Source organism: Crinia signifera, chromosome 3 (assembly GCF_055691185.1).
Source record: "Crinia signifera chromosome 3, ASM5569118v1, whole genome shotgun sequence".
Classification (NCBI taxonomy): domain Eukaryota; kingdom Metazoa; phylum Chordata; class Amphibia; order Anura; family Myobatrachidae; genus Crinia; species Crinia signifera.
In genome coordinates this window covers 100,100,021-100,126,964 of record NC_139219.1, presented here as the reverse complement: position 1 = coordinate 100,126,964, position 26,944 = coordinate 100,100,021, and the positions used below count along the sequence as shown (strand labels likewise).

Genomic DNA, 26,944 nt, shown 5'->3' with positions numbered 1-26,944 from the left:
GGATAAATACTGGCTGCTTTATTTTACCACTGCAATATAGATCTCACTTTGAAGTAAAACCCCACCCAAATCTAATTAGATCTGCACAAGTTACATCTGCCCCCCTGCAGTGCACATGGTTTTGTCCATCTAAGAAGGATTTTGTCTGAAAGAGTGAACTCGAATAAGGCCCTTAGGGAGAGTGTCCCATTTTATTGCAAGCAGAAATTAATGACATGGCAAAATCAACCTGGTTTTTCAGTGTAAACAAATGGCGCTTTAAAAAAAATGGGAAAACTAACAAAATTTCTCACTTTATGATTCTCACGCCCTATTACATTTGGTTCCTGGACTCTTATGCTGCTTTCACATTGCTTAAACATTTGAGACCCGGTATTTTAAAACGGTATATTACCGTTTTAAACCCCTTTCACACTGCCAGTGGCGAAACTATGGAGGGTGCAACTGCTATGGGGCCCGGCCCGTTTGGGGGGCCCCAAAGCCCAGTCCCCCACTGCACCGCACTTCCATAGTTGCACCAGATAGGGGATAATAAGAGGGAGGGGGTATCGCCGGGACACTGAACTCACTGCGCCTGGCTGGAGCTTAGTGGAGACACTCGTGGGATGATGATGATGTCACCAGCAGGAATCTATGCAGCGTCGCCGGCGGGTGCATGGAAGCAGTAGAGCGATTCCTGCTTCAAGTGCTCGCTCTCAGCAGCCTCTCCCCAGCTCAGCCAGCTCCAGTGATCCAAAAGAGGTTTCCCTGACCAGTGCTCGGGGGAAGGTACATGCACCCCAGGCACTGACCTGCACTGCAATGACCCAGGACCTGCTGACCACAGTCCCTGCCACAGAACAGGCAATCAGATAGAGCTGGCAGTGAGTAAAAATGAAAGAAAGAAAAATGTTACTGTTACAGCCAGTGAGTCACCTCTCTCCGCACCGTCTTGTCCCTGCCTTCTCTATAGTTACTCCTGCCTTCTCTATAGTTACTCCTGCCCTCCATCCTAACCCCACTGATCGGTCATGTCCCCTCTGTCCTGTTCTTGCTGACATGTCCCTGTCCCAGTGCTGTCACTCCTCTCTCTCCTGTCCTTATCCTCTCTGTCCCTGTCCTGTCCCCTCTGTCCTGGTGCTGTCACTCATCTCTCCTATCCCCTCAATCCTCTATCTTCTCCTTCTGTCCTGGTCTTGACAATTTTTTTCACCAATGAGGGGGGCCCCATTCAAGATTTTGCTATGGGGCCCACTAAGTTCTAGTTACGCCCCTGCACACTGCACATAAATACTGGGTCTCAAGCAGGTTTGTAGTGTGAAAGCAGGACAGACAGTAGCTATAAGACAGCGTAGTGCATATGTAATGAGCTGTAATGTGTCTGATTGGTTGCCCACAGAAATATTCCATCTGAAATAGAACTTCCATCTTAGTAAATTCCCCCACAATTACAGAAAGTCAGTGAGAGTGTTGCAAATTATAAAGGCACACATTAGTGGTCTTGAGCAATTATAGAGATCCTTAAAAGAGGAGTGTAGCCTGTACATATTATTATGGGCCCTACACACATAGCGATGTGTGTAGGGCGACCTAGCTATACTAGGTCGGGCTGTGCTGCGCCGCTATCGCATAGCACACAGAGCTGACAGCCCACACACAGAGCGAGCTGTCAGCTCTGTGTGCTAAGTGAGCAGACAGCACCAGTGTTCTCCAGTGGGAGAACCCTGCCGATGCTGATGGACACTGTCCATCAATCTCGGCCAGCGATAAAGACGCGCGGGGACGTGCATTGCTGCCGATATAGTCCCCACACACACACCGAGGTGAGGGCATTTTCTAAGCGACTTTGCCAAACTAAGCAAAATCGCTTAGAAAATGCCTTAATATCAGCATGTGTGTAGGCCGTATAGGGCTACACCACCCTGTACATCAGGCATTCCCAACCACTGTCCTTAAGGCACACCTCCCAACTTCTTGGGAGCAGGGGACTGTAAACCGGAAAATTGGGGGAGTGTCCTATATTCGCAGCTCACCCATGAGGCAATGCCCCCATTTTGATGCTATGGGGGAATGACCCAGAGGCTCTATGAGCCTCTAGCCATGCCCCCAGTCCCCTGGCGTTGAGAATAGAAGCTGTGCGCATGCACCGCTGCTCACCAGCCAACAGGGGGGCCTCCCAACAGCCCCCCCCCTCATTGCGGGATGCTGTGGGGGGAGGAATGACCAGCGAAAACCGGGACATTCATGCGGTTTTCGGGACTGTTGGGAGGTATGCCAAAGGTGTGTACACACGGGGGAGATATATTTCTCAGCAATATATTGCTCAGTGTCTACTTTTCATCGGTGCCGCCGATTTATCGCCGGGGCACACGCCCATCACTGGCAATATTCCCAGCGATATCAGCCCCTATCACAGCCGTGTGTACACGGCTCAACAGTGCAGGTGTTGTAGATATCCAGGCTTGAGCACAGGTGACTTAATTAGTATCTGAGGGATTCTGATTAAACCATCTGTGCTGAAGCCTGGATATCACTAAAACCTGCACTGTTTGTGTGCCTTGAGGACCGTGGTTGGGAATGCCTGCTGTACATCATAATAGACCACAATTGCAGACTGTTGTATAGATGGGATACGGTCATTGGGTCACCAGCATGTTGGTCGACATGTATTTAGGTTGACATGCAGGAAGGTCTACATGGGTTAGGTCACAGTGTTTTTCATATTTTTTTCAAGCCAACATGTAACGACAGGTGGCATTTCATGCCCTACCATCCACTAGGGCGTGGTGGGAGAATAAAATAGTGTGTTGAGTGTAGTGAGGCACTGTGCCCAAAGCATGGCGAGTCTTGCTACGTTTCAGTCTCCATGTCGACTGTGTTGAAATTCTGTACCAAAAAAATAAATAAATTTGAAAACCCCATGTTGACCACCTGTCGCCCTAATCCTTGCCCAAAGCATGGCAAGCGCAGTGGTGCTACGTTTGTGTCCATGTCAACATTCAGGACCAAAAAAAAAAAAGTGAACACTCCGACCTTTTGACCTAAACGCATGTCAACCTAATGAGTCGACCAACATTGTGGTGACCTAATGATCCATAGTAGTATTCTTGATATTAGTATGTATTTATATAATTGCTGATCGAAAATGATTCGAGAGCAGTTCAATCAAGCCATAAATCAGGTACAGCAAGTGGCAGAATCGGTATGTGAGAAAAAAACACAGGGAGGGTGGTATCATGTGTAACGGATCGGATGTGTAGCTGCTGCTCCTCAAACTCCTATTAATTTCCTTTGTTTAGTCCGACAAATCGATAGATTCTCAGGAATTGAGGAGTGAGCGAGACTGCACTATCCCAAATTATCGGGTGAGAAAACAAATACCTGCGGTCCCCAAAACTGTTTGTGTGCCCTGTCTAGTACATTACCATTGCAGGGGTCACAGCGTACAGCGTTAGGATGACAGTATCTGTGAAAATGTGTTGGGTTATAGATACGTGCCCAGCATCTACAGATTGATGTTACTGTTCCTTGTGTTAATTTACATTGATGGAGAGTGAGTGATATTTCCGTAGTGCTGATCACAAAGAGACAAGGTTGGTCTGTATAGTGGACACAGTAGGTGACATTTAATAGGATGTGATTTTATTGCATTTTCCGAAATCGCACTCTCATGTCCTGAGCATATCCAGCCCGGGCTCAAAGTGCCGGTCCTGGTTTCATAAAATCACGGGGCAAATCAAATAAGGTTCCCCTTGATTTTTACAAAAACAGCACCAGGCTCAAGAGCTGGTCCTGGTTCCCAAAATACGAGGGACAAAATGAGAAGGGGTCCCCTGTATTTCAAAAACCAGCACCGGGCCCAACCAGCCAGTAGGAGATTGCAACAGCTGGAAGAGACTTTTTATAAAAGTCCCCCCGGCCAAAGCATTCACCCCGCCCGGCCAGCATGGGCAGGGTTCTTGGGGAAGGGGGAACCCCCAATGACTTAACTTTATAAAAGGTTTCAAGAAAATTGAACTAAATTATTCCATCACGTTATTTGTATAATGTACAAAGGAATGGAGGGCAACCTTGATTGGCTGGTGGGAACGCTTAACTTCCGGTCTGTTGGCGGAGCCCCAAATGTAAACAGTAGTCCCGGTGTGTGTACAGCGATGGCGGAGACCCAGAGAAGCTGAAAAGACAGCTTGTGAGTGTTTACTTTCAACAGGTACCCCAAATGGATTCTACAGGAGAAGGGGACCGATGTTTAAAAAATAAAATACACCGAAAACAGGGGAATTTTTAATCCTTTATTACAATAACTGTTGAAAAATTACATTTGTAGTTACCTTTAAAAAAAAAACAAAACCACAAGGTTCTATAAATTCTTTAAAATTGAGAAAACATACAATTACTCTGAGAGTCAGCAATAAAATAAGGGATAAAAAAGGTCCGTTCATGCTAAAGGATATAGGCAAATACTCCAACATGTCACATGGGTTTTTCTCAGGCAAGAAATAAAATTCATCCAAACATCTCTTGGGATGCATAGGTCATGTATAAAAATCCATCTTCATCTTTATTATCTCTGTACAATTCTGATATAGTAAGGGACATGCTGGCAAGGCTCTTATTATTCACCAAAATGTAGAATGCTTGTGTGGCTGACAGATCCATTCTATTTCTGAAAATAGAAATTAAAGTTAGCACACAATCCAATATAATGTGTTTTTTTGGTAATAACCAAAAGGATGCAGGCAGTTGTGTGGGAATGCCTGTATTTTTAAAGTGGCAATCATTTACAAACAGGCTGGATTCATCTTGTAAGTGACTGCCACTTTAAAAATACGGATAAACTTGCTGAAGTAGTCACACTGCTGCATCTCACAGGAGTTTACATTAAACAATCATATCGGCTATTTTAGGATTGGTCTCAATCCTCAAATGGATTTGAATAAAACAAAAAATTGGCCAGGATATTTTTATGGTGCAGACCTGTTGGGCCTAGGTCGCCTTGTTCATGTATGTGCAGTAACACGGACTGTATAGACTTCATAATAGTATTAGGACTCGAATGTTAGAGCAGTTATTTAAGTAACCTAGCAATGCAGAATTTCCCCAGATACATTGGTATACCACCACCACAACTCATGGGAAAATAATTTCCACAGGCCACTGAAATTTATAAATACTGGCTCCTAAGAAGCTACCTATCCATGGATTACAGAAGTGATGGCAAATATTGTTGCAAATTTTACTTTCAGGAACTGTCAGTGCATAGATTCTTTAGGAGCTCACATTTCTCTTTCAATGGTCCGGGTGACACAGCTCAACACTGGGATGTAGGAGGGTCCGTAGGAGCCAGGCACCTATCCTAAAGCTTTTGGAGGGGGTAGGCTCCTCCCTTCTGCTTCCCAGACTCCTCAGTTCGTGTTAGGTGCCCACTGGAGTGGGTGCTATTCTAAAGGGCTGCTGGAGCAGCCAAAGGATTAGAGTTAGGAGTTTTTTATTTTATTAACTTTTACACTAGCTAGGTAGGCACAGTGTGAGGATTCTCACTGAATCCTCACACTGACAGCGCAGCAGGAGCTGACAGAAGCACGTCCTGTCAGCTCGCTGTGCACAGGGGAGACGCTGTCTGGTCTCCCTGTGCAGCGCTTACAGCTTCTATTAAGAAGCTGCCTGGGCTCCGGAGCGATTTGAAACCGGCTTCACGCTAGGTGGGGATCATGGGGGACAGGCGCTCCGTGATGGCGGCGGCCATTTTCTGCGGAGCTTACACACTGAGCTCCTAAATGAGAGGACAGCAGTGTGTTACAGGCATGTTCCAAGTGGTCCCCAGCAGAGGGGGAGACACTGGAACTTGGAGATCCTGCTGTGGGAGCGGCTGTCTGGGGGTGGTTGGCGCCAAACGCCACGGACCCCGCAGCAGCAGGGACTTGGTCTCTTCACTCACTCTGTTTTGTCGCCATTCGAAATGCTTGCAACGGAGCTGAGCTGGCTGACAGATCCTGGCAGAGTGATTGGATTTTCTGGGCATCATTTCCCCACTTCTGAAGGCTTCAGACAGATAAGTGACTGAGTACATTGGCTCCAATAAAACGCCTGTACAGTGTGCGCTGTGACTTATTTGTAGAACATCATGTCTGAGCAACAGTCTGTGGCTTTGGGGGAGGAAGCCCTTAATGCATTGAGCGCTTGCAGTGTTTGTACACTGGATTTTGTCCCTGAGCAGATGGCCAAGGGGGGCTTGTGTATTGCTTGCGCTGCTGTGAGACCCATGGGGAGTGAACCCCAGAGAGTAGAGCAATCGGAACCTGCGTGGGCCAGTGCCCTGGGCAGGTCTGTTAATGCCTTAGTGCAATTGCTGGACAGACAAAGTGCAGTGTTGGTAGCTTCCCCGAGACCTATGTCATCATCTCAGCAGTCCTCTGGCTCCTCGCCTCTGACCCAGGCAGATCCTGGCTTCTTACAGGTCATGCAGGATACTGCTAAGGGGATCAGCAGGTTTAATGATTTGTTGGACAGATTTGATGGTGATACTGTGGGGAACCCTAAAAGGTCTTATTCAGTGCCATTGCTTGTTGCTGATGAGGAGGGAGAGTACAGACATCCCCTGGGATCAGGGTGATGATTCTGAAGAGTCCTCAGCCTCAGGGGTGGAGGACTGGATTACTGCTGTTAAGCAGGCTTTGAATTTGTCTGTGGAGGATAAAACTCCTGCAAAGGGTGTTTTTAAACTGCAGCGTAAGGAGACTGTTACCTTCCCTGCGGATGAAGGTTTACAGGATCTATTGGAAGGGGCTTGGAAAACGCCCGATAAAAGGCTGCAGATGCCTAAGAGATTCTTAAGTCTATACCCCATGCCTGGGGCTCATGCAGACCTCTGAGAAAAAGTTCCGGTGGTGGATGCTTCTGTGGCTCGGCTTTCTAAAGCCATGGTGCTACCTGTCCAGGGAGGGGGGGCAGCATTTAAGGACCCCGTAGACAAAAAGCTGGAAGGTAACCTCAAGGCAATATTTGAGGGGGTAGGCTTCACTGTACGCCCGCTTATAGCATCAGCCTGGGTCTCTAAGGCCATGATTGTGTGGGCCAATGACCTGTGTACAATTTTACATGCTGATCCATGTGTGTTGCTGCTTGCTGAGAAGCTTAAAGCAGCTGCGGAGTATGTGCTTGAGGCTGAGGAGGAAGCTCTCAAAATGGCTTCCAGAGTTTCCACAGTGTCCGTCAATGCCAGGAGAGTGCTGTGGCTTAAAGCCGGGGAGGCGGATAATGAATCAAAAAAGGCCTTAGAGGCATTAGCTTTTAAAGGAAAGCCGTTTGGTTCAGAGCTGGAAGAGATTATTAAAAAGGCCACGGGAGGCCAAAGTACCTTCCTGCCGGCTCCTGCAGAAAAACAGGCCTCAAGGTTTTCTGCTTTTAGGCCGTCCTTTCAGCCCTCGCCTAGAGGAAGTGCGTCCTTTCGTGGACAGTCCTTTAGGGGAAAATTTCAGTCCTCCAGGGGCAAGGCCCCCAAGTCAAAGTTTGGTTCCTTTAATAAGAAACCAAGCACCAAAGGTGAAGACAAGCCCTCAGCATGACTACCCGGGAATTATCCCGACGGTGGTCAGAGTGGGGGGGGAGTCTGAGATGGTTCAGGGACACTTGGGCATTGTTGGGCCGGGATCCTTGGGTGTTGGACATTATATCCCAGGGTTACAGAATTCCCTTCAAAGGTCTTCCTCTGAGAAGATTCATTCCTACACCACTACCAAAAGGAGTCTCGGCTCCGGGCTGCTCTTTTGGGGGCGGCTCAATCTCTCTTGGAGAAGGGTGTGGCGATTCCAGTCCCTCGAGCGGAGTGGAAAAAAGGCTTTTATTTCACACTGTTTTTGGTGCCCAAGCCAGACGGGTCTTTCAGACCAATATTAAATCTAAAGTCTTTGAATCTCCATCTGTGGGTAGACCATTTCAAGATGGAATCTCTACGTTCTGTGCTGCTAAGCTTGGACCAGGGAGAATTTTTGGCGTCCATGGATGTTCAGGACGCATATTTCCACGTCCCTATCCATCCGGAGCATCAGGCTCTCTTGAGGTTTGCAATAGGAGACCTGCATTTGCAATTTCAGGCGTTGCCCTTCGATCTGGACACAGCACCAAGGGTAATCACCAAAATTATGTCTGTAATGGCAGCTGCTCTCTGTCTGAAAGGGATCACGGTGATTCCGTATTTAGATGACCTGCTGTTCAAAGCAGAGTCGGCGGAGAAGTTGCAGAGTCACTTGGCAGAGGCCATCAGTTTTTTGCAGACTCACGGATGGCTTTTAAACTTACAAAAGCCTCAGCTTGTGCCGTCACAGAGAATCCAGTTCCTGGGGGTTGTCCTGGATACCCATTTACATCGGGTATTTCTGCCAGAAACAAACCTTGGTGCGGGAGATCACAAAAAGACAAAGTTGGGCTCGTCGCACTAGGTACTGATAATGTAAATATCAGAAGAGGCCCCCAGTATTTATTACACTTAAATCAGTGATATTGGCGGGGTGTGCTACCTTTTGACAAGAAATTTGAATACATCAAGGGGAGAAGGAAAGACTAGGCTTGTCGTTATTGTGGTGCACCGTAAGGAGGTATTTTATATAAAATATAACTTTTATTCAATTATTCACTTAAAAAGCGACATATAAAACCAAAGACATACAAAATGGACAATTAACACAAAAGTTTTAAAATTGAGGAAAAGATTCCTCACGTAGTGAGACCCCAATGTCACAGTATCCTGTGGTTTTTGTTTGTCACAGCAGTGCGTCTTACTATATAGGGAGTAGTCTGCAGACCTGAACAGATCAGTGAATTCTACCCATGTGATAGTGTTATATCCGAGTAGCCTTTAAGTTACAATGATGAGTACTAATCCTCTAATTGCTAGGGTACTCCAACACTAGTTGTTTTAAATATGGTTATAGTGGGGAGCTATAGTGATCTGATAGGTCTAGGTCTGCTGAGTTTTTAGAGGCAGTATTACATGTGTGCTAGATGGCAGTATAACTGTCTGGAGGGTAATCAGCTGGTGTGGTGAATATATCACCTTTTCAATTCACAGGTGCTACCCAGCTGACCTTCCAACTGACTGCGTTATAGATAAAGAGATCCAAATTTGTAGCATATTCATGGTGCACATAGAATGAATTGGCATCAGAGGGGTTAAATGCTAATGGTCTCTCTGTTTGGGTAATAGGTAGTGTTAGGTGATGATATAACTGTCTGGAGTGTAATCGGCTGGTGTGGTGAATATATCACCTTATCAATTCATAGGTGCCACCCAGCTGACCTTCCAACAGACTGAGTTATAGATAAATCAGAGATCCCAATTTTATAGCATATTCATGATGCACATAGAATGAATTAGCATCACCGGGGTTAAATGCTTGCAGTCTCTCTATATAAGTGCACACTTGCAATACCCTAAACAATACTAGAATACTAGCCCTGTCACCCCCGACAGATCCGGATTACAGCGCACCCTTGATGCTGACAGATGTCCTGGCACCAGCAGGGTAACGCCTTCGGTCTGACGGCGGGTGTAGCTGTCCCTAATCTGCAGAACTAGGTAAGTATTCACCATTTGTATCTGGACATAGGTGGAATGGGGGGAGGGGAGGCACAGTTTAACAATGAACCATGTGCCTTCACCGCCCACTGGACAGTGCCGGAGGGCTGCGCACACTGTTGTGACAAAACAATGTTCAATGACAAATCATAAAGGAGGACAATGGGGTGCAGTCACTAGGTGGACACGGTCAACGCGCGTGTCGCTGCTCGCTTCATCAGGACCGGGTCATTGAACATTGTTTAAAATCTCAGACCTAGACCTATCAGATCACTATATCTCCCCACTATAACCATATTTAAAACAACTAGTGTTGGAGTACCCTAGCAATTAATGGATTAGTACTCATCATTGTAACTTAGAGGCTACTCAGATATAACACTATCACATGGGTAGAATTCACTGATCTGTTCAGGTCTGCAGACTACTCCCTATATAGTAAGACGCACTGCTGTGACAAACAAAAACCACAGGATACTGTGACATTGGGGTCTCACTACGTGAGGAATCTTTTCCTCAATTTTAAAACTTTTGTGTTAATTGTCCATTTTGTATGTCTTTGGTTTTAGATGTCGCTTTTTAAGTGAATACTTGAATAAAAGTTATATTTTATATAAAATACCTCCTTACGGTGCACCACAATAACGACAAGCCTAGTCTTTCCTTCTCCCCTTAGTGCGGGAGATCCTGGGGCCTCAGAGTCCATCCGTTTGGAGGTGTCTCAAACTGTTGGGGAAAATGGTGGCGACTTTCGAGATGCTACAGTTTGCCAGGTTCCACTCTCGAGTGTTTCAGTGGGACATTCTGACGTCTTGGTCAGGAAATACTCACACCATGAAGTCAGAGCACATAGTGTTGTCTCCAGAGACATGGTCTTCTCTGCAATGGTGGATGCAGGTGTATTCCCTTCAGTGGGGTCGGTCTCTGCAGTCCTGGGACTGGCTGGTAGTGACTACCGATGCCAGTCTCAGGGGCTGGGGGGCAGTGGTTTTGGACCTACGCCTTCAGGGCTTATGGACCTCGGAGGAGTCTGCCTTGCCGATCAACATCCTGGAACTGCGGGCTGTGTGGAAAGTGATATCTCTGGCAGGAGAAAGATTACAGGGCCTTCCTTTGAGGATTCAGACCGACAACACCACGGCTGTGGCATACCTGAATCACTAGGGAGGCACACGCAGCAAGCTGGCCATGTGGGAGGTTTCCCGGATTTTCTTGTGGGCGGAGCTGAATGTTCCAGCGTTGTCAGCGATATTCATCCCAGGGGTGGAGAATATCGAGGCCCATTTCCTGAGCAGGGAGGAGCTGCTGGAAGGGGAATGGAGCCTGAACCCACAGATATTTCTTCAGCTTACATTGAAGTGGGGAACTTCGGATGTGGACCTGATGGCATAAAGGTTCAATCATCAGGTGCCCAGGTTCTATGCCAGGACGAGAGATCCACGAGCCGAAGCAGTGGATGCAATGACTATCCCCTGGGAGGGGAATCTGCTTTATGTCTTCCCGCCTTTTCCAATGCTGGCGAGGGTATTGAAAAGAGTCCAGTCCCAAGGAATTCCGGTGATTCTAGTGGCCCAAGATTGGCCAAGGAGGTCCTGGTACTCGATGCTTCAGAGATTGTCTGTGGACTCGTGGCGTCTACCTCTGAGGTCAGACCTGTTAAGCCAAGGGCCGTTCTTACACCTGGATTCAGCTCGGCTAAATTTGATGGCTTGGCTATTGAGACCACCATCTTGAAGAATAAGGGGTTCTCGGAGGCTGTGATTAACACCATGGTTAAAGCTAGGAAGTCAGTGTCTTCGGCTAACTAATATAGGGTCTGGAAGACCTATATTAGGTGGTGTGAAAGGCAGAAGTCGCACACATCGCGATTTCGACTTTCTAAATTGCTGGAGGTTTTGCAGGATGGCTTCTCGTCTGGGTTAAGCCTTCAGTCACTCAAGGTACAGATATCGGCCTTGTCGATTTCCAGAAAAGGATAGCTTTGCTACCAGAGGTGCAAACTTTCCTGCAAGGGGTTTCACAATTGAAACCCCCCTACAAGCAGTCAGTGGCTCCATGGGATTTATCGCTGGCACTGGAGTGTCTTCAAAAAGGCGCCTTTTGAGCCACTGAGGTCGGCTGACCTTAAGTTCCTTACATGGAAGCTTGTATTTGTTGGCTGTTGCGTCAGCAAAGAGAGTATCAGAATTGGGAGCGTTGTCATGCAAGTCTCCTTTTCTTATTTTTCATGATGACAGGGCTGTTCTTCGAACAGTACCCCAGTTTTTGCCAAAAGTAGTCTCTGCTTTTCATCTAAATCAGGAGATAGTTCTGCCTGTGTTTCAACCCCCAGAGGGTTCAAGAAAAAGGGACAAATTGAGGAATTTGGATGTTGTGCGCGCCTTGCGCATTTATGTGGACAGGGTGAAGGGTGTCAGGAAGACTGACACTTTGCTAGTCTTGTATGATGTGCACAAGATTGGTTGGCCTGCCTCTAAGCAGACCATTGCTAGGTGGTTGCGTTCTGTTATTGCCTTTGCATATACTAAGGTTGGTAGACCTGTGCCGGCCAGGATTAATGCGCATACCACCAGGTCGGTCGCCACCTCTTGGGCAGTTCGACATGGGGCCACAGCTGAGCAGGTTTGCAGGGCCGCCACTTGGTCATCTGTTCACACTTTTGCCAAATTCTATAGGTTCCATGAGTTCGCGTCGGAGGACGCATCATTCGGGTGAGCAGTGATGAGAGCTGCAGACCTGAGCGTACCCACCCAAAGGACCGGCTCTGGAACGTCCCAATGTTGAGCTGTGTCACCAGGACCATTGAAAGAGAAAAAGGGATTTTTGTAAGAACTTACCGTTCAAATCCCTTTCTCTGATATGGTCCTGGTGACACAGCGATCCCTCCCTTACGCTCAGTAATTATGCCAGTGTTCATGATGTTTCATGTTATATATGGTTGAAAAGTTATTTCTGAAATTGGGCATATAATATGTGCAGGCGTTTGTACTGAGTTAATGTATTCCAGTGGCTTTGAAAGATTGAACTGAGGAGTCTGGGATGCAGAGGGGAGGAGTCTGGGATGCAGAGGGGAGGAGCCTACCCTCCAAAAGCTTTAGGATAGGTGCCTGGCTCCTACGGACCCTCCTACATCCCAATGTTGGGTTGTGTCACCAGGACCATATCAGAGAAAGGGATTCGAACGAAGTTCTTACAAAAATCCCTTTTTTGGAATTTTGTTTAATGTTGCAAACCAGAGTATACAGGATCTGTTTTCAGCCAAATCCAGAATGTCCAATATCCTATGGTAAATGTGGTACTTATATATTAGCTGGGCGCCAAATTTACATATGTACGGCACCGTAGTGAAATCACATCGCATGCAATGTGATTTTCTTATGTAATTTATTCACTGCTCTCTGGCCTTGGGCGGTGCGGTGAGATCGCATGCGATCTCATCGCACCTCCTGCAAAATCGCATGCAATTTTATAGGGTGCGATGCCATTTAAATGTACTATACACTTAAGACATACAATGGGATTTAGGCACCCCACCACCCCGAAGCGTGGCGAGCGGTGGTGGAACGCGTCCTCCCAACCTTTTCATACCCCCACTATCCACTGTCAGTGTGGCGTTGAATTTATATAGTGTGGCGAGCTCACGCGGAATACATTTAACGTAATTTTAGTCACCACGCATCGAGCTCGGTGGCTCACCACACTATATAAAATCAACTCCACACCAACGTGGATAGTGGGGGTATGAAAAGGTTGGGAGGACGTGTTCCGCTGCCACTCTTCGGGGTGGCGTGGATATAGGGGGGGGGGGGTGCCTAAATCCCATTGTATGCCATACAAACCCCACACCGCTGAATGCGTCCCCTCCGCTCCCCACCCCCGGTTTGTATTCGATTGATATGTGCAGCACATAATATCTATTGACGCGACATTCGACGGCATGCCCACGCATCGCAAAGAAAAGTCCCTTAAATGCATACAATCATTCCATTTATCGGCCAGAATTGGTCGAAATCAAATGATTGTATACAATATCTCACAAGTGTATGGGCAGCATCACATTTTTTGGGGAAAAACAAGGAATAATAGATAGTTACTGTGCATTGAATCATCAGCACTATTTCCCAGCACTTTAGCAAGTATAGTAGCTCTTACTAACTGCTTTGGGGCTCATCTACATTTGAATATGTCATTTTAAAAGATTCCTCTAAGATGTAGCAGTGCACACCAACGCTTCTAGGCGCAATGTGCACAATCTCTTCAGATATGGAACTGAACACGCCCTTTGCGTGGAGCATGACACGCTCTGCAAAATTCTACCACCAACTATAATCTCCCTGAAACTAGTTTACAAAAGTAGGCAAGTATGGATTGGTTAGAGAGACCACAGGGTGGAATGGTTATGGTATGCATCATAGACTGTCTCATGGTCAACAGTCATATGGTTGACATGAGATTTAAATGTTTAGGGTGTCTATGTCGACATGGACACTGTCTAAGTGTACCACTGCGCTCGCCATTCTTCCATGCCCTAGTGGATGGTAGGGCATGAAATACCGCCTGACGGCACAAGTCGGCTGAAAATGTAGTAAAAAAGTATGTCGACCTTTTCCCCCTGTCTGCTTATGGTTTGTCAACCTTTAAACCCGGTCTACCATTATTGGTCGACCACTTGGACTGTCTATCATGAGTCAGTCTATGATCAGTCCAGATACCGGGTGGAACTACCCCCATCAAATTGTGTGTAAAAAAAACAGGAACAAGAAATATGTATACTGGGCCAAATCTGACATCTCATTTTGGATGTCTTCTCGCCAACTCCAACTCAATATTTCCAAAACAGAATTACTTATATTCCCGCCAACTAAGAACAGTTACCATCCTGATATCTCCATCACTGTTGACAACTCGACAATCTACCCTACCCCACAAGCTCGTTGCTTAGGGGTCACCCTCGATTCTGACCTGTCCTTTGTTCCCCACATTCAATCTGTCTCCAAATCATGTTACATGCATCTAAAAAACATATCCAAAATACGACCGTATCTCACACAAGACACTACTAAATATCTTATCCATGCACTCATTATATCCCGCATTGATTATTGCAATAGTCTCCTAACTGGTCTTCCCAAGAACAGACTCTCGCCGCTACAATCCATTTTAAATGCTGCTGCTAGGCTGATCTTCCTTGCAAGACGCTCATCTGCTGATCCGCTCTGCCATTGGTTACCTGTATCTTACCGTATTCAATATAAAACTTCTACTAGCATATAAAGCTATTAACCATACTGCACCAGCATATATCTCTCTACTTATCACAAAATATCTCCCATCTCGACCACTCCGCTCTGCACAAGATTTGCGTCTCTTCTGAATGGATCACTAGCTCCCATTCACTATTACAGGACTTTCATCGGGCTGCTCCCATCTTATGGAATGCCCTTCCACGCACAATAAGACTCTCCGCTAGCCTCCAAACGTTCACTGAAAACTCACATCTTCAGGCAAGCCTATCATATTTAAGTTCTACACGCATAACTCTGAGGCACTTATGTACTATATAGCTTCCCTTCTGGACTTGTAACTTGGTGGGACTGCTATGCTATTACTTATGCCTGTCCTTGTGTTTCCCTCCTATATCCCTATAGATTGTAAGCTTGCAGCAGGGCCCTCTAACCCCCAAGTCTGTCTGTTACCCAGTTTGTTTTAGCACTGTCTACTATTGTAAAGCGCAACGAAATCTGCTGCGCTATATAAGAAACTGTAAATGAATAAATATACCTTCTTTGATATCAAGAACGGTTATTAGTGCTGTGAATATCTGTTCACTGTAACCCTCTTGCGAAAGTGGAAGAGTATTTTTAAGACTATTTGAACAATAAACATCCTGCCTTCAAGAGATTCCTTTTATTCTGTGACCACAAGACAGACAACAAATGCAGTCCCGTTCTTACTGTTCTGGGTTGGTTCCAGTATCTCCAAGCTCTGCCCTCTGCAAGCTACCATGCAGAACCTGGTTCGTGTGAGGGACCAATGCCATTTTCCATCCTTAGTATCCTCTCTATGTACATATATCAGTACACGTTTCCAGATGCTGGTGGGAGGACCTGGTGGTGGAAAACAGTTTGTCCTCCTACTGCAAAGTGGGTGGAGTCAGTAACAGGCAGTTACTAATGGGAATCTCCTATTGGTTCAGGTCCCATGAGACCCAAACCTGCTTGACACAGGCAGCAAGGTGCACCCATTCAGAGGGGGTGATAAGAATTACAATAGAGTGCAAAAATATACTCTAATAGCATCCAGCGTGATCATTGTGTTACAGACCTACAATTGCCTAACAATCAGGGTTACCTTATTACCCACTTTATTATTTAAGAAATCCACAAATCTGGTGAGGACTGGAATGTCATCTACATGGATAGGCAGACATACAGTTAGGACACTGGGACCCATACCTGCTGTCAGCGGCAGATCCCTGGGTGCTTGTGGGCGGCTGCTGGCTCAGGTGGAGACTTCCCCTAGCGTCAGGGCAGCCCGCCCGCCCATCACTTACATCGTCAGGTACAGGTATCCTCTCCGGATAAATAGATATCAGGAGAGATCGATCTTTCTCACTATATATATGCAAGGCGGCACTCAAATGATTGTACAGATTGAGGTGCAGAGTCCATAAGTAGTATACAGCGGCACTTACCCCTCCTGTAGTAGAAGCAGACTAAACAACCCGCAACCGCATTAGTGAAGCAGAAAATTTGTATTAAGGAGGTTACACTTACAGAACATTGTTGCTGCTATGACTTAACTCTTCCGTAATCTCCTTAATACACATTTTTTTTTGCTTCCCAAAAGCTATATAAATGGATGTATGTGTGTACTGTATGTATGTTCCAGCATAACTCTGGAATGCCTGGAACAATTTACACCATACTTGGTACAGATCTGGAAAAAATACTGTGAGGGTAAGACACCCCTAGCATCCACGTGGGCCCAAAAAGGTGTCTGGCCACCTCACAAAGTGGGCCAAGGAAGCAACATATGGCAAAGTTGCAAGGGGGTAGAGGACATTTATTGGGTCCAGATAAGGTTTACAGCCACCAACACCCTTAATCTCGAAACCGCAAGGGGCCCGGCGCTCAAATAGGGGTACAGCCACTAAAACTGGGTCAGGGATGCAAGACATGGGCACGGCGAGCGGTTAAGTTTAAAACAAAAGAATAAAAGTAATGCGAATTGCACAACCACATTCCAAGCAATACAGGGTACCTTAGCTACTGTATGTATGTATATATTGTTAAAGTCGAGTTACACACACGCCATTTTAGGATAGTATGGCCGCCATTTTGGTTCGCAGAGTTGCGCAAATAAAGTATAATACCCGAGTCTGTAACGAAGTGGACCATAAGCGCAGCCATACTAATACACATAAATTCATAATGTTTCACTAACACTAAATAAAATATAGTTAAAGGATTAGTGCACTACACATAGTTTAATTAGAAATACACGATTGTTTCTGTACATGTTTGGTATCTTTATGTTCAGTGTCCCGTGCACGGCATTCCGGTCGTAGCCAAATATTCGCAAGTCCTATGGTCTGATAATTACGGACAAAATACCTATTATATGTACTTCTGCCATGTGTCCTGTGTGAGACAAAGGAATGCAGTTGTAACCAGTTCTTGTTGCTGCTTGCGACCCCCGACGACGATGCCAGCAAACAAAAGGACACCAAAGTACCCTTCCCCCCTTCAAGCCAGATGTAATACCTTGCCCCAATCACTGAGGACTGGACATTTGAACCCTTAACCAATCGTAAGGGCCTTTGACCCCCCCTTCCTGGACCCTATAAGATAGCCATCCCTGAGCTGGCTCGCTCTCTCACTTTGGCACTGCTGATAATCAGCTGTATCCCCTCACCATTGACCCGGGCTATAGTTCAATTTGAATATAGCGAGCTCCGACCGGACTGCGCTGCGCATACTCCATGACGGTAACATTTGTGTTCCCCCTTCTGTGTAACGTGGCTGATTATAATTGTATTCTGTATATGTTACTGTCCCCCTGTATTCTGTATATGTTACTGTTCCCCTGTTTAGTTTAGAGTATATTAGTATTGTTATATAATTGTATCACGTGTTAGCCTGAATTTTCTTTCTATAATCCCTTTTGTCCGCTAGGGACTAAATACACTATATTGGAGAATCTATCTCCTCAATTGTCATATCATGGTCTCGTCTATTATTCGCATCTAGCGATAACGTATATTACGGACATTGTCCTTAAAAGGTATTCGCAGATTAGAGACTAAGTACTGCGAAGGGATTTCCAATTACTGTAACTGATTTATCGTGTACAATACACGGAAAAGGTACGCTACGCTGCACTACTTTTTGTTCGCACGTAGCTAGGAATAAAGGGTACGCAAGTTACGGAATAAGTACGTAAACTGCACATTTCACTTATTGTTCTTTGATCATATAAATATCAGGTATTGATAATATCTATATCTATATCTATCTATCTATCTATCACATTTGGAGGCAAAGAGAACATCCATGGCTGTTTACAGCCACCAACACCCTTAATCTCGACACCGCAGGGGACCCGGCGCTCAAATAGGGGTACAGCCACTAAAACTGGGTCAGGGATGCAAGACATGGGCACGGCGAGCGGTTAAGTTTAAAACAAAAGAATAAAAGTAATGCGAATTGCACAACCACATTCCAAGCAATACAGGGTACCTCAGCTACTGTATGTATGTATGTATAAATCTATATCTATCTATCACATTTGGAGGCAAAGAGAACATAAGCCCAACGCTAAATAAGGCTATACATGTACCAATTCATTCATTTTCATTTAGTAGGGGTATTCAATGTGGGTTTCCGACTGTCGAAATGTCCCACATTTCACAAACGTAATGTTCCACCTAGGGGAAAAGGGGGCGTGTTGGCAAAAACGCCCATGAATGCGGCAATCTGACAGTTTCCGTCAAAACGGATCTGACCAGTTTTAAAGTCAGATCTGTTTTGTTGAATTCCACCTTTAATGTGGTCGGAAATGGCATAATTGAATAGGTGGCGGGTGCTATTCAACATTGAATACCCCACTTATTGAGCATAAAAAAAAAAAAAAACCCAGTACATTACAAAAACTGGATGAGACATGCAGATATCCTATGTAGGATAACCAGATCTCATGAATACTAATATTCTTTGTAGTCCCACACCCTTTTGACTGTCGACCAAATGACCATAGACCCAATATACCATAACCACACTTATACAGTGTCCATGTACACATTGATTTTTCATGTCAACATTTTACTTGTGTTAGTTTTGTCAATGTCAGACAGTCAATAGGTCTGACACTAAAAAAAGTTAGGCATGCGTTAGTCAGACTAGACATTGTCTGTCAGCTTTTTGGAAGCCAACCTTAAAACCCACCTTCCTGCAGCCTTACCCTAAGGCTCCCCACTTGCGTCTAAACCCAATACCCCAATCCCTGGCCGAACATTTCCTACACTCACTGTTCGGTATGCCAGCAGTCTATTACAGCATCCTGATCTGTTGCAATTCTGGCACCGGTGTCTTGAATGCAGTCAGGATGCCGGCGTTTGTACACTGAACACCAGCATCCTGTGAAGTAGTGGTGGGTATATAAGGGTCAGCACTGTAGGGTATAGATGAGTCAGTAATGAAGGATATAGTGGGGGTCAGCATTCATGCAACATATTACCACAGTTTCATCAGTCACATGCATGGCAATTATGCACCCCCCACCATGATCACATACCGTATACACCCCCCCCCCCCCTTTGTGATTGCAAATGCACATCTTGTAATTACTGTAAGAGGCATCTACACGTCAGGTACCCACTACTGCTCCATGAGCAACAAAATGGTGGTAAAGAAGGGGAGGGCAATCACTAGATTGCTTAGAAAATGCCCCTTCATCGCTTCATGTGTAAGGGCCATAGTGAAAGTGAAGCGTGGCGCTACCGCCCGGCGAATCAAATCCAGCATGCTGGATAAAGAAATCTAGCAACAGCACATCTCCCCTTGTGTATGTCCCATAAGGCAGGGGTGGCCATACCTGTCCTCAAGATCTACCAACAGCTCATGCTTTTCATTCAACCTGTGGATCTATAGTAGGAATGAATGTAGCAGGTTTAAAAATGTGATGTTAGTAATGACTACAGTTGTGCACCAGCTAGGTGATGTGGAAGACGTGGACCATTCGTAGATCTCGATGACCAGTTTGGCCACTCCTGGTCTAAGGTTTCGGTAACAATTGTGGGGGATATTAAATAGCTGTTTTTTACAATTGCACCAATTATGATCTGGCTTAGCTTAACAGAGTGGCTAAACCTGACCAAACTAACGGACACAAAGAGAAAAGTCCAGTTTGAAGGCTCCAACTGGTCACTTATTGCTCACTTCAGCTCTCCACTCTCCCAGGGCGCTGGCAGTCATTTGCAAGCCTCATTGGGTGCTATCTGCCAGTTGCGCTGACATTGGATTTTCCCCGAACGCTGGATATACACTATGCAATTTCCACAAACACTATTGATTTACCATTCATATCATTCAGTGTGTACCCACTGTATCTTGAACCATGTGCGCTCCCACAGGTCGCTAATGATAACCCCCTGCTGTCTGAACATGCTGTCAAATCTGACAATATCAACAGCGAATACGCATTCAGTGAGGATCCAGTGGAATCACTGAATTAAGTATACAGTCAGTGGCGGAACTCCCGGAGGCAATGGAGTCATCTGCCGCCGGGCGCCAGCCTTAAAGGGGGCACTGGCTCCATTGCCTCTGATGTTCTGATCACTTTTAGAGGTGGTGCCCGGTAATACCCTTGTACACAGTGGCGTCCCCCCCTCGGTAGTACCCTTGTATGCAGCGGCGTCACCCCCTTCCTGCTCCCTGCCACTTGATTGGCTGCGGCTGTACTCACTGAGTGACAGCTGCCTTAGCAAGTGGAGAGTCGGGCAAGGAGCCGCGAGATACAGCAGGGGACTCTGCAGCCAGTGCCACTCAGGGACTGGGGGGGAGGGGGGGACGACTCCCTGTGCACAGCATACATGCTTCCTCGGCAGCCCTGAGCGGACAGGTCCAGCAGCCGTGCGGGGTGTCAGCGGCCAGGTGTCAGCTCCGCCTATCATTACCAGCAGCCATTGAGGGCCCCTGGGGAGAAGCATTCCACCGCACCTTCCACCAACACTGGCATCCTAAGTGCGCAAATATCCCTGCTGCCGGCTTTCCTGCACTCTCCCCACCACCTGCTGAAAAAAGGCTGCAGCCAAGATCAAGCAGTGAGTAGGACTGATTGAGGCCCTGGGGACTATATGCACCACCGTCAGGAGAATCTCCATACCAAGGACATGGAAAGTACCTTTACCCCTCTCTCCCTCTCTGCCAGCCCCACTGTCATCCATCTCTCTTTGCCTGACCCCCCCCTCTCCCTCTGCCTGACCCCACTGTCACCCATCTCTTTGCCTGACCATCCTCTCTCTCTGCCTGACCCCAGTCACCCTATCCCTCTCTGCCAGGCCCCACTGTCACCCATATCTCTTTACATGACCCCTCTCTCTGTCAGACCCCACTGTCACCCTTCACTCTTTGCCTGACCCCCACTCTCTCTCTGCTAACCCCCGCTCCCACCCAATCCCTCTCTGCCTGACCCCCCTCACCCCATCCCTCGCTCCTGCCTGACCCCCCACTCACTCTTTCACGTAACCCAACTCTCCACATGACCTACCCTCTCTCTTTGTACCTGACCCTTCTCTCTTACCTTTTAAATCATCTCACCCCCTACTCTTTATCCCTGACACTGTCGCTATCCCCTCTAATTGACTCACTTTTCCTGATGCATCTCTCTCTCTCCCTCTATTTATCATTCACCCTCTATCTATCTATGGGGGGCACCAACTTTTATCTTGCCTCCGGGCGACATGGACAAACTTACGCCACTGTATACAGTTAACGATATCATTGTGTTTAAGCGCAAATTGTTGTGGGGCACTGCTTATATCGTTAACAATTAATAAGTGGTGCCGCATATAGCACAGTGTGTACAAGGCTTAAAAGAGTCAGCACACTTTTTTGTGAGCTAAATTTTAATCAAAATAACAGTTCATGAGGCTCAAGCAGTTGCCAACTAACTGAGGTTTAGTGTGGAACAATGGTACCAGGAGCAAGCTCATGTCACGGCAACTTAACGCCATACTTGCCTACCCTCCCGGAATGGCCGGGAGGGTCCCGCAAATCGGGTCCCCCTCCCGGTCCCCCGGGAAGGGGGGCAAGTCTCCCGCATTTCCCTACAGCCCCGACTCCCCGCGGTCTAAAAACTATGACTTTCGCGGGTCCGCGGGGAGGGGGCGGGGCTAAATGACACAATTCGCGGCATTTTTACCCCCTCCCCCCACGGACACGCAAATTGAGGCTTCAGCCCGTCATGGGGGCGGGGCTTGATTACATCACCCGTGCCCCGCCCCCAAAACGAAGCCTCTACCCGCCCCCTTTCACTTCTCTCCGGACTTCTCCCTGAAAGGAGTATGCCAAAGTCGGCAAGTATGCTTAACGCCCTCCTATTGAAGATGGGATGGTGCCCAAAGTAATCAACTTACTTAACACCTTCCAGAATAGCATAGGTAGAACCTGATTGGTTGCCCATAGCAACATTCCCTCTTCAATAGATCTCCCATCGTAGTTAAAAAAAAACAAAAATGTAAGAGTTTGTATTGGGGAAGACGAGTAAGGAGACTATTGCTATAATCAATGTGGGAGAGGAGATCATGGATTAGAATTTTGTTAAATTAAAAGCACGGGAAGTAAAAGTCTAAATGTATTGCTGCACTTCACTACATTTCCTGTACAAAGTGTTATTGCAATTGCTGCTCATAATTTAATGTTATTTCCTGTTGCTATGAAATATTAATAATTTGAAGAATCAAGTGTGCATGGGCAGGATGTACTAAAGATAGGCCATAAAACCCTTGTTTTCAGGATTTTTAACACATTCCCTAATACAAAAAGAGTCGCATTTAATCAAATATTAAATGCGGCTAAATACCCGGTTTCGGGGGTTAGCTGCAAATATTAAGTATCTCCCGAATGTACCAAAGGGGGTCCACAGCAGGAATCTCCGATCCCCCCTGCACCGCCACATCCCCGTCAGGCAGCCCGGCTTCACATCCCTGGGCTATTGCCACTCTGAGATGGTGGTAGCCTATGGGCATAGGTGAATCTAGAAATATGGTAATGGATGGTCCCAGATTCAAACACTGAAGCAGGTTGGACCTTTGTGCGGCAAAAAGGGGGTTTGGCCTCATGGAAAGGAGGCGTGTCATCAAAAAGGACAATTACATATTAGACACCACACCGTAATACCCAAAACACATTTTAGCAAACTCCTTAACACCCATTACAAATAAAGCCACACATCATGATGTCCATTACATACTACTGTATATAACAAACCATAATGCCCATTACATATTTGATACATAAGTGCCGCTTACCTACATGCTGAGTGTTTTCTAGCCTAGGGGGAGTTAAATGCTCATTGCAAAGGGGGAGTGAATTTGCGTGTTGCGGGGGGGGGGGGGGGGGGATTGCTCGTTTCCAGAGGGGCGTGACACCGGGTGCACCCAATTTAAATAACAGCCAGGCAGAAAGAGCTGTGCGCTGCCCAGCTGTATAGTCTAAGCAAAGCAGCAGGTCCGTCAATATCTTCAATGCTTCCGCTGGCAGCCAATAAGGAGCAGCATTGGTGGTCGCTCCTGATTGGCTGCAGGACTGCAAGCTCCTATTGGCCTGCGGTCCAGCGGGAGCATTAAAGATATCGACGGAGCTGCTGCTTTGCTTAGACAGTGACTATACAGCTGGGCAGCACACAACTTTCTGCCTGGCTGTCATTTCTTTAATTTGTGTGTGCGGCAGGGGCCGGTGATCTAATGGGTGGTCTGGTGCACCCCGGACCACCCCTTAGATTTGCCTATGGGCTATTGTTCGCACTGCCACCGGGGTAGTGTGACCAGCACTAACCGTGCATACTCAGACCCAGGCTTCCGGGTGAGTGCATCGCAGGGACAGGCTCCTTTTGATGCACTGTCCCTGTGAGCGGGGGATGATATATCCGACAATTAGGATCTCATTTTACAATGCGATCCTAGGTGGTAATGTTCCGCCCAGATCGCATTGTAAATGCGATCAATGATAAATGGGCCCCTAAAGCCCCCTCCTGTTGGGGCAATGGCAGCTACAGTATAGCTGGCCCTACCCCTTAGAAGCTTATGGGCTTCTCTGCAGGATTGCAGAAGGGATCAGACAAAGATTCCTCACATTATGCCCTGCAGCTGCCAGTCTAGGGATGTGTGGCCATCCCAAAGAGCAGGTCTTATTGAAGTAGCTGCCCTTGCATGGCTCATCGCATGTGTAAGTACATATGCGATGGGCGGCAGGCTGTATTGCCAGTGCTTTGTACGTCACACCCGTGAGAGATGTCGGTGGAGACCGGTAATATTATGCAGCTCTGTCTAGGACTACTAGAAACACTACACCTGCCCTGTTTATCTATACAGCTTCAATAAATATTTAGAAAAACCAGAGTATAAAGGTGCGTACACACCTACAGATTTACTTGTCCAATCTGTCTGGTGGGAACAAAAATATGGTAATGTAAGGGAGCAAATAAGAATCAACCATTTGTGCCCAACCACAGGAAAACTGACAATGGTAAGGTCCATTTGATTTAATGAATGTTTCCAAATCATTTAGTCCATTTCCCAGTGCTTGGTAGCAAAGGGTTGATTGTAATTTACTTCGATCCATTGCTAGATTTTTGTTCCCACCAGATAGATTGCACATATAAATCTGTAGGTGTGTACCCAGCCTAAGAATAAACGTAAAAACTTGCATGAAACAAAAAGAGGAACATTATGGGTCAGTGGTCAGTATTGTAAAACATGCATTAAACAAAGAAACTTAACCTGGTTCCTAAGTGTAGGAAAAGATCATGAATTACTAAAGTTTCGCAGAGATCAGGTCGCAGAGCTCCAGCAATTCTATTGCCAATGCAGTTTCATCCCTCATAGGATTTATAAGTGTGCAGAAACTACAGTCCATAGATACAGTTTGCATGAGAATAGTCAATTCATTTCACATTGTGCTGCGGTTGGAAATATTAAGACTGCACTACATTTCACAATTGAATACCAATTGCAGTGAATAATGAATTCCAAAAGTTAAGAAAAAAAAAATCCTCACGATTTTTACTATGTAGTAAACAATTGTATGGAATCACACTGTGTGTATACCGCTATAGGCTACCTGATTTTAAGGGGTGTTATGGCAAGCCAAAATATAAGTAAATAAGACACATACCTGATGATATTTATGAACTGGGACATGGAGATATCCTGAGGAACAAGAAACTTTGTTTTGTCGAGGCGCGGTAAATATTTTTCTTTGGTGTATCTTTCTACAATGACCTGAAGGGAACAAGATAGAAAAAGATTGTAAAAATACTGTGCCGATCAACTAAAAATAATACAGGTTTAACTTGGTTCTGAACTAGCGAGCTTTCACATACTTAAAAGAAATGACATTTTGATTTGTTAAATAAAAACACCTCAGCAATACAAAACCGTACAATTACTGTAGCTGCATGGTATTTTGGACATATCATTTTAGTAAATATTAGAACAGTAAATAATTTTACCGGAATTTTAGTTGGAAACTTGGCCTTTATCCGAACGACTTCAGATTTTCGGGTTGCTGTTAAGAGAAGAAAATAAAATAAGGGTCAGATTTCTTTAGCCAATTTCATATGCTTTATTACTAAACAGTTTCCACCTTTTACCTAAGCTTTTCCTTAGTTTGAACGGCTTAGTGTTTACAACCTTCGGAGGAGACTGCATTTTCTTCCCCCTTTGACCCTTAAAAAAAAAAAATATTTTAAATGTTCACTATCACAGCAACCAAAGCTGGATGTCAGCTTATCTGCTGTGCATGATCCCTTTATAGCTGTGGGAGAACCTTATTGCACAATTGGGGGAGGAGAACAGCTTTACCTTGTTGAAAATATCAATTAGTCATATCAAAGTATAAGGGAAACATGTTTTATATTCATTCATGTGATTTGTTCTCCAGATCATAAATTAATCTACTTAACCACACTTGAATATCACATTTATTTTATGTGTTTTCTACTACAAAAAATGTAAATAGTTTCAGTAACTAGCCACAAGCAATGCACCATGTATGCCTTTCACTGGCATTAGCAAACCTGGCTCCTTTTGCAGTGTGACGATCAGGTGTTTCCCCTTTCCACTTGCAATAACCGTTGTGAATTAGTTGATGCATAAAAAAGGTATTTTAACAACCATTAAGCTAGTGGTTCCTAACCCCAGTAACAGTCCAGGTTTTAAGGAAATCCATGCTTGAGTACAGATTGTTAAATCACAATAGCTGAGGCACTAATAAAGTTACTTATTCTCAAACATGGCTATCCTTAAACCTGGACTGTACACACGGCTGCTATAGGGGCTGATATCGCTGGGAATATGGTTGCTGGCGACAATATTGTCAGTGATAGGAGTGTGCCCCGGCGATAAATCGCCAGATGCGCGCTCCCGTTTTCAGCCCCGTTATAATCGCTGGTCACAGGAGCTTGCTCCTGTGACCAGCTGATTACCTCTGCGGCACCGCCGGCAGAGGTTACCTTTCACCAGCGACCATCTCTGGTCGCTGATGAAAAGGAGAAACTGAGCAATATATGGCTGAGCCATATATCTCCCCCGTGTGTACGGGGCTTTAGTTTTGCTTGGATGCCCGAGGTTAGGAAAACACTGCCTAAGCAAAAACCCCAGGTTAATTAAAAATAAATGATAAAGAAGATTATCACCCTGTGGAATAGGTTGGTTAGGTTGATAGATACACTAACATTTATTAGCAAAGCGGACATGTATAACCAGTCTCCCTCCAATGTGTTTAGGTGGACAGGGAACAGTGGCTTCTGAGGGTATGGTTCATTGGGTCGACCACTGAAGGTTGACACCTGAAATAAGTCGACATGGCTAAGGTGGACAGGGTTGGAAGGTCAACACAAGCATTAGGTCAACAATAGGAAGGTCGACATGAGGTTTTCACTTTTTTTTGTCCCGAATGTCGACATAGTCAATATGGGCATCGTCAAAGTGTACCGCATGGTTCACTGCGCTCGGCACACTATTGTATTCTCCCACTGCGCTGTAGTGGATGGTAGGGCATGAAATACAACCAGTCGGCACATGTCGCTTAAAATATTTTTTTGTCTGTCAAGCGTCTAATAGTCGACCTATTGCTTGTGTCGACCTTCCAACCCTGTCGATCTTAGCCA

At 45.9% G+C, this 26,944-nt stretch overlaps 1 protein-coding gene across 1 annotated transcript; it reads right to left on the bottom strand.

Annotated features, from left to right (window-relative positions):
* Positions 1–4,316: 4,316 nt before the first annotated feature.
* MAP1LC3C (microtubule associated protein 1 light chain 3 gamma) lies at positions 4,317–25,579 on the bottom strand. Its single transcript, XM_083174658.1, has 4 exons — positions 25,427–25,579; positions 25,286–25,341; positions 24,949–25,055; positions 4,317–4,645 (listed from the first exon to the last, which is right to left on the bottom strand). The coding sequence occupies exons 1-4, from the start codon at positions 25,482–25,484 to the stop codon at positions 4,486–4,488; spliced, it is 381 nt and encodes a 126-aa protein (XP_083030784.1). The 5' UTR covers positions 25,485–25,579; the 3' UTR covers positions 4,317–4,485.
* Between the last annotated feature and the right edge of the window lie 1,365 nt (positions 25,580–26,944).

What these genes read in the sequence shown, in the direction of transcription:
- MAP1LC3C (XM_083174658.1), bottom strand. Translation starts at nt 25,484, where the DNA reads ATGCAGTCTCCTCCGAAGGTTGTAAACACTAAGCCGTTCAAACTAAGG. An exon ending in CAAACTAAGGAAAAGCTTAG is followed by an intron (nt 25,342 to 25,426) that starts GTAAAAGGTGGA and finishes TTCTCTTAACAG; the next exon opens with CAACCCGAAAATCTGAAGTC. An exon ending in CAGTTCATAAATATCATCAG is followed by an intron (nt 4,646 to 24,948) that starts GTATGTGTCTTA and finishes TTCTATTTTCAG; the next exon opens with AAATAGAATGGATCTGTCAG.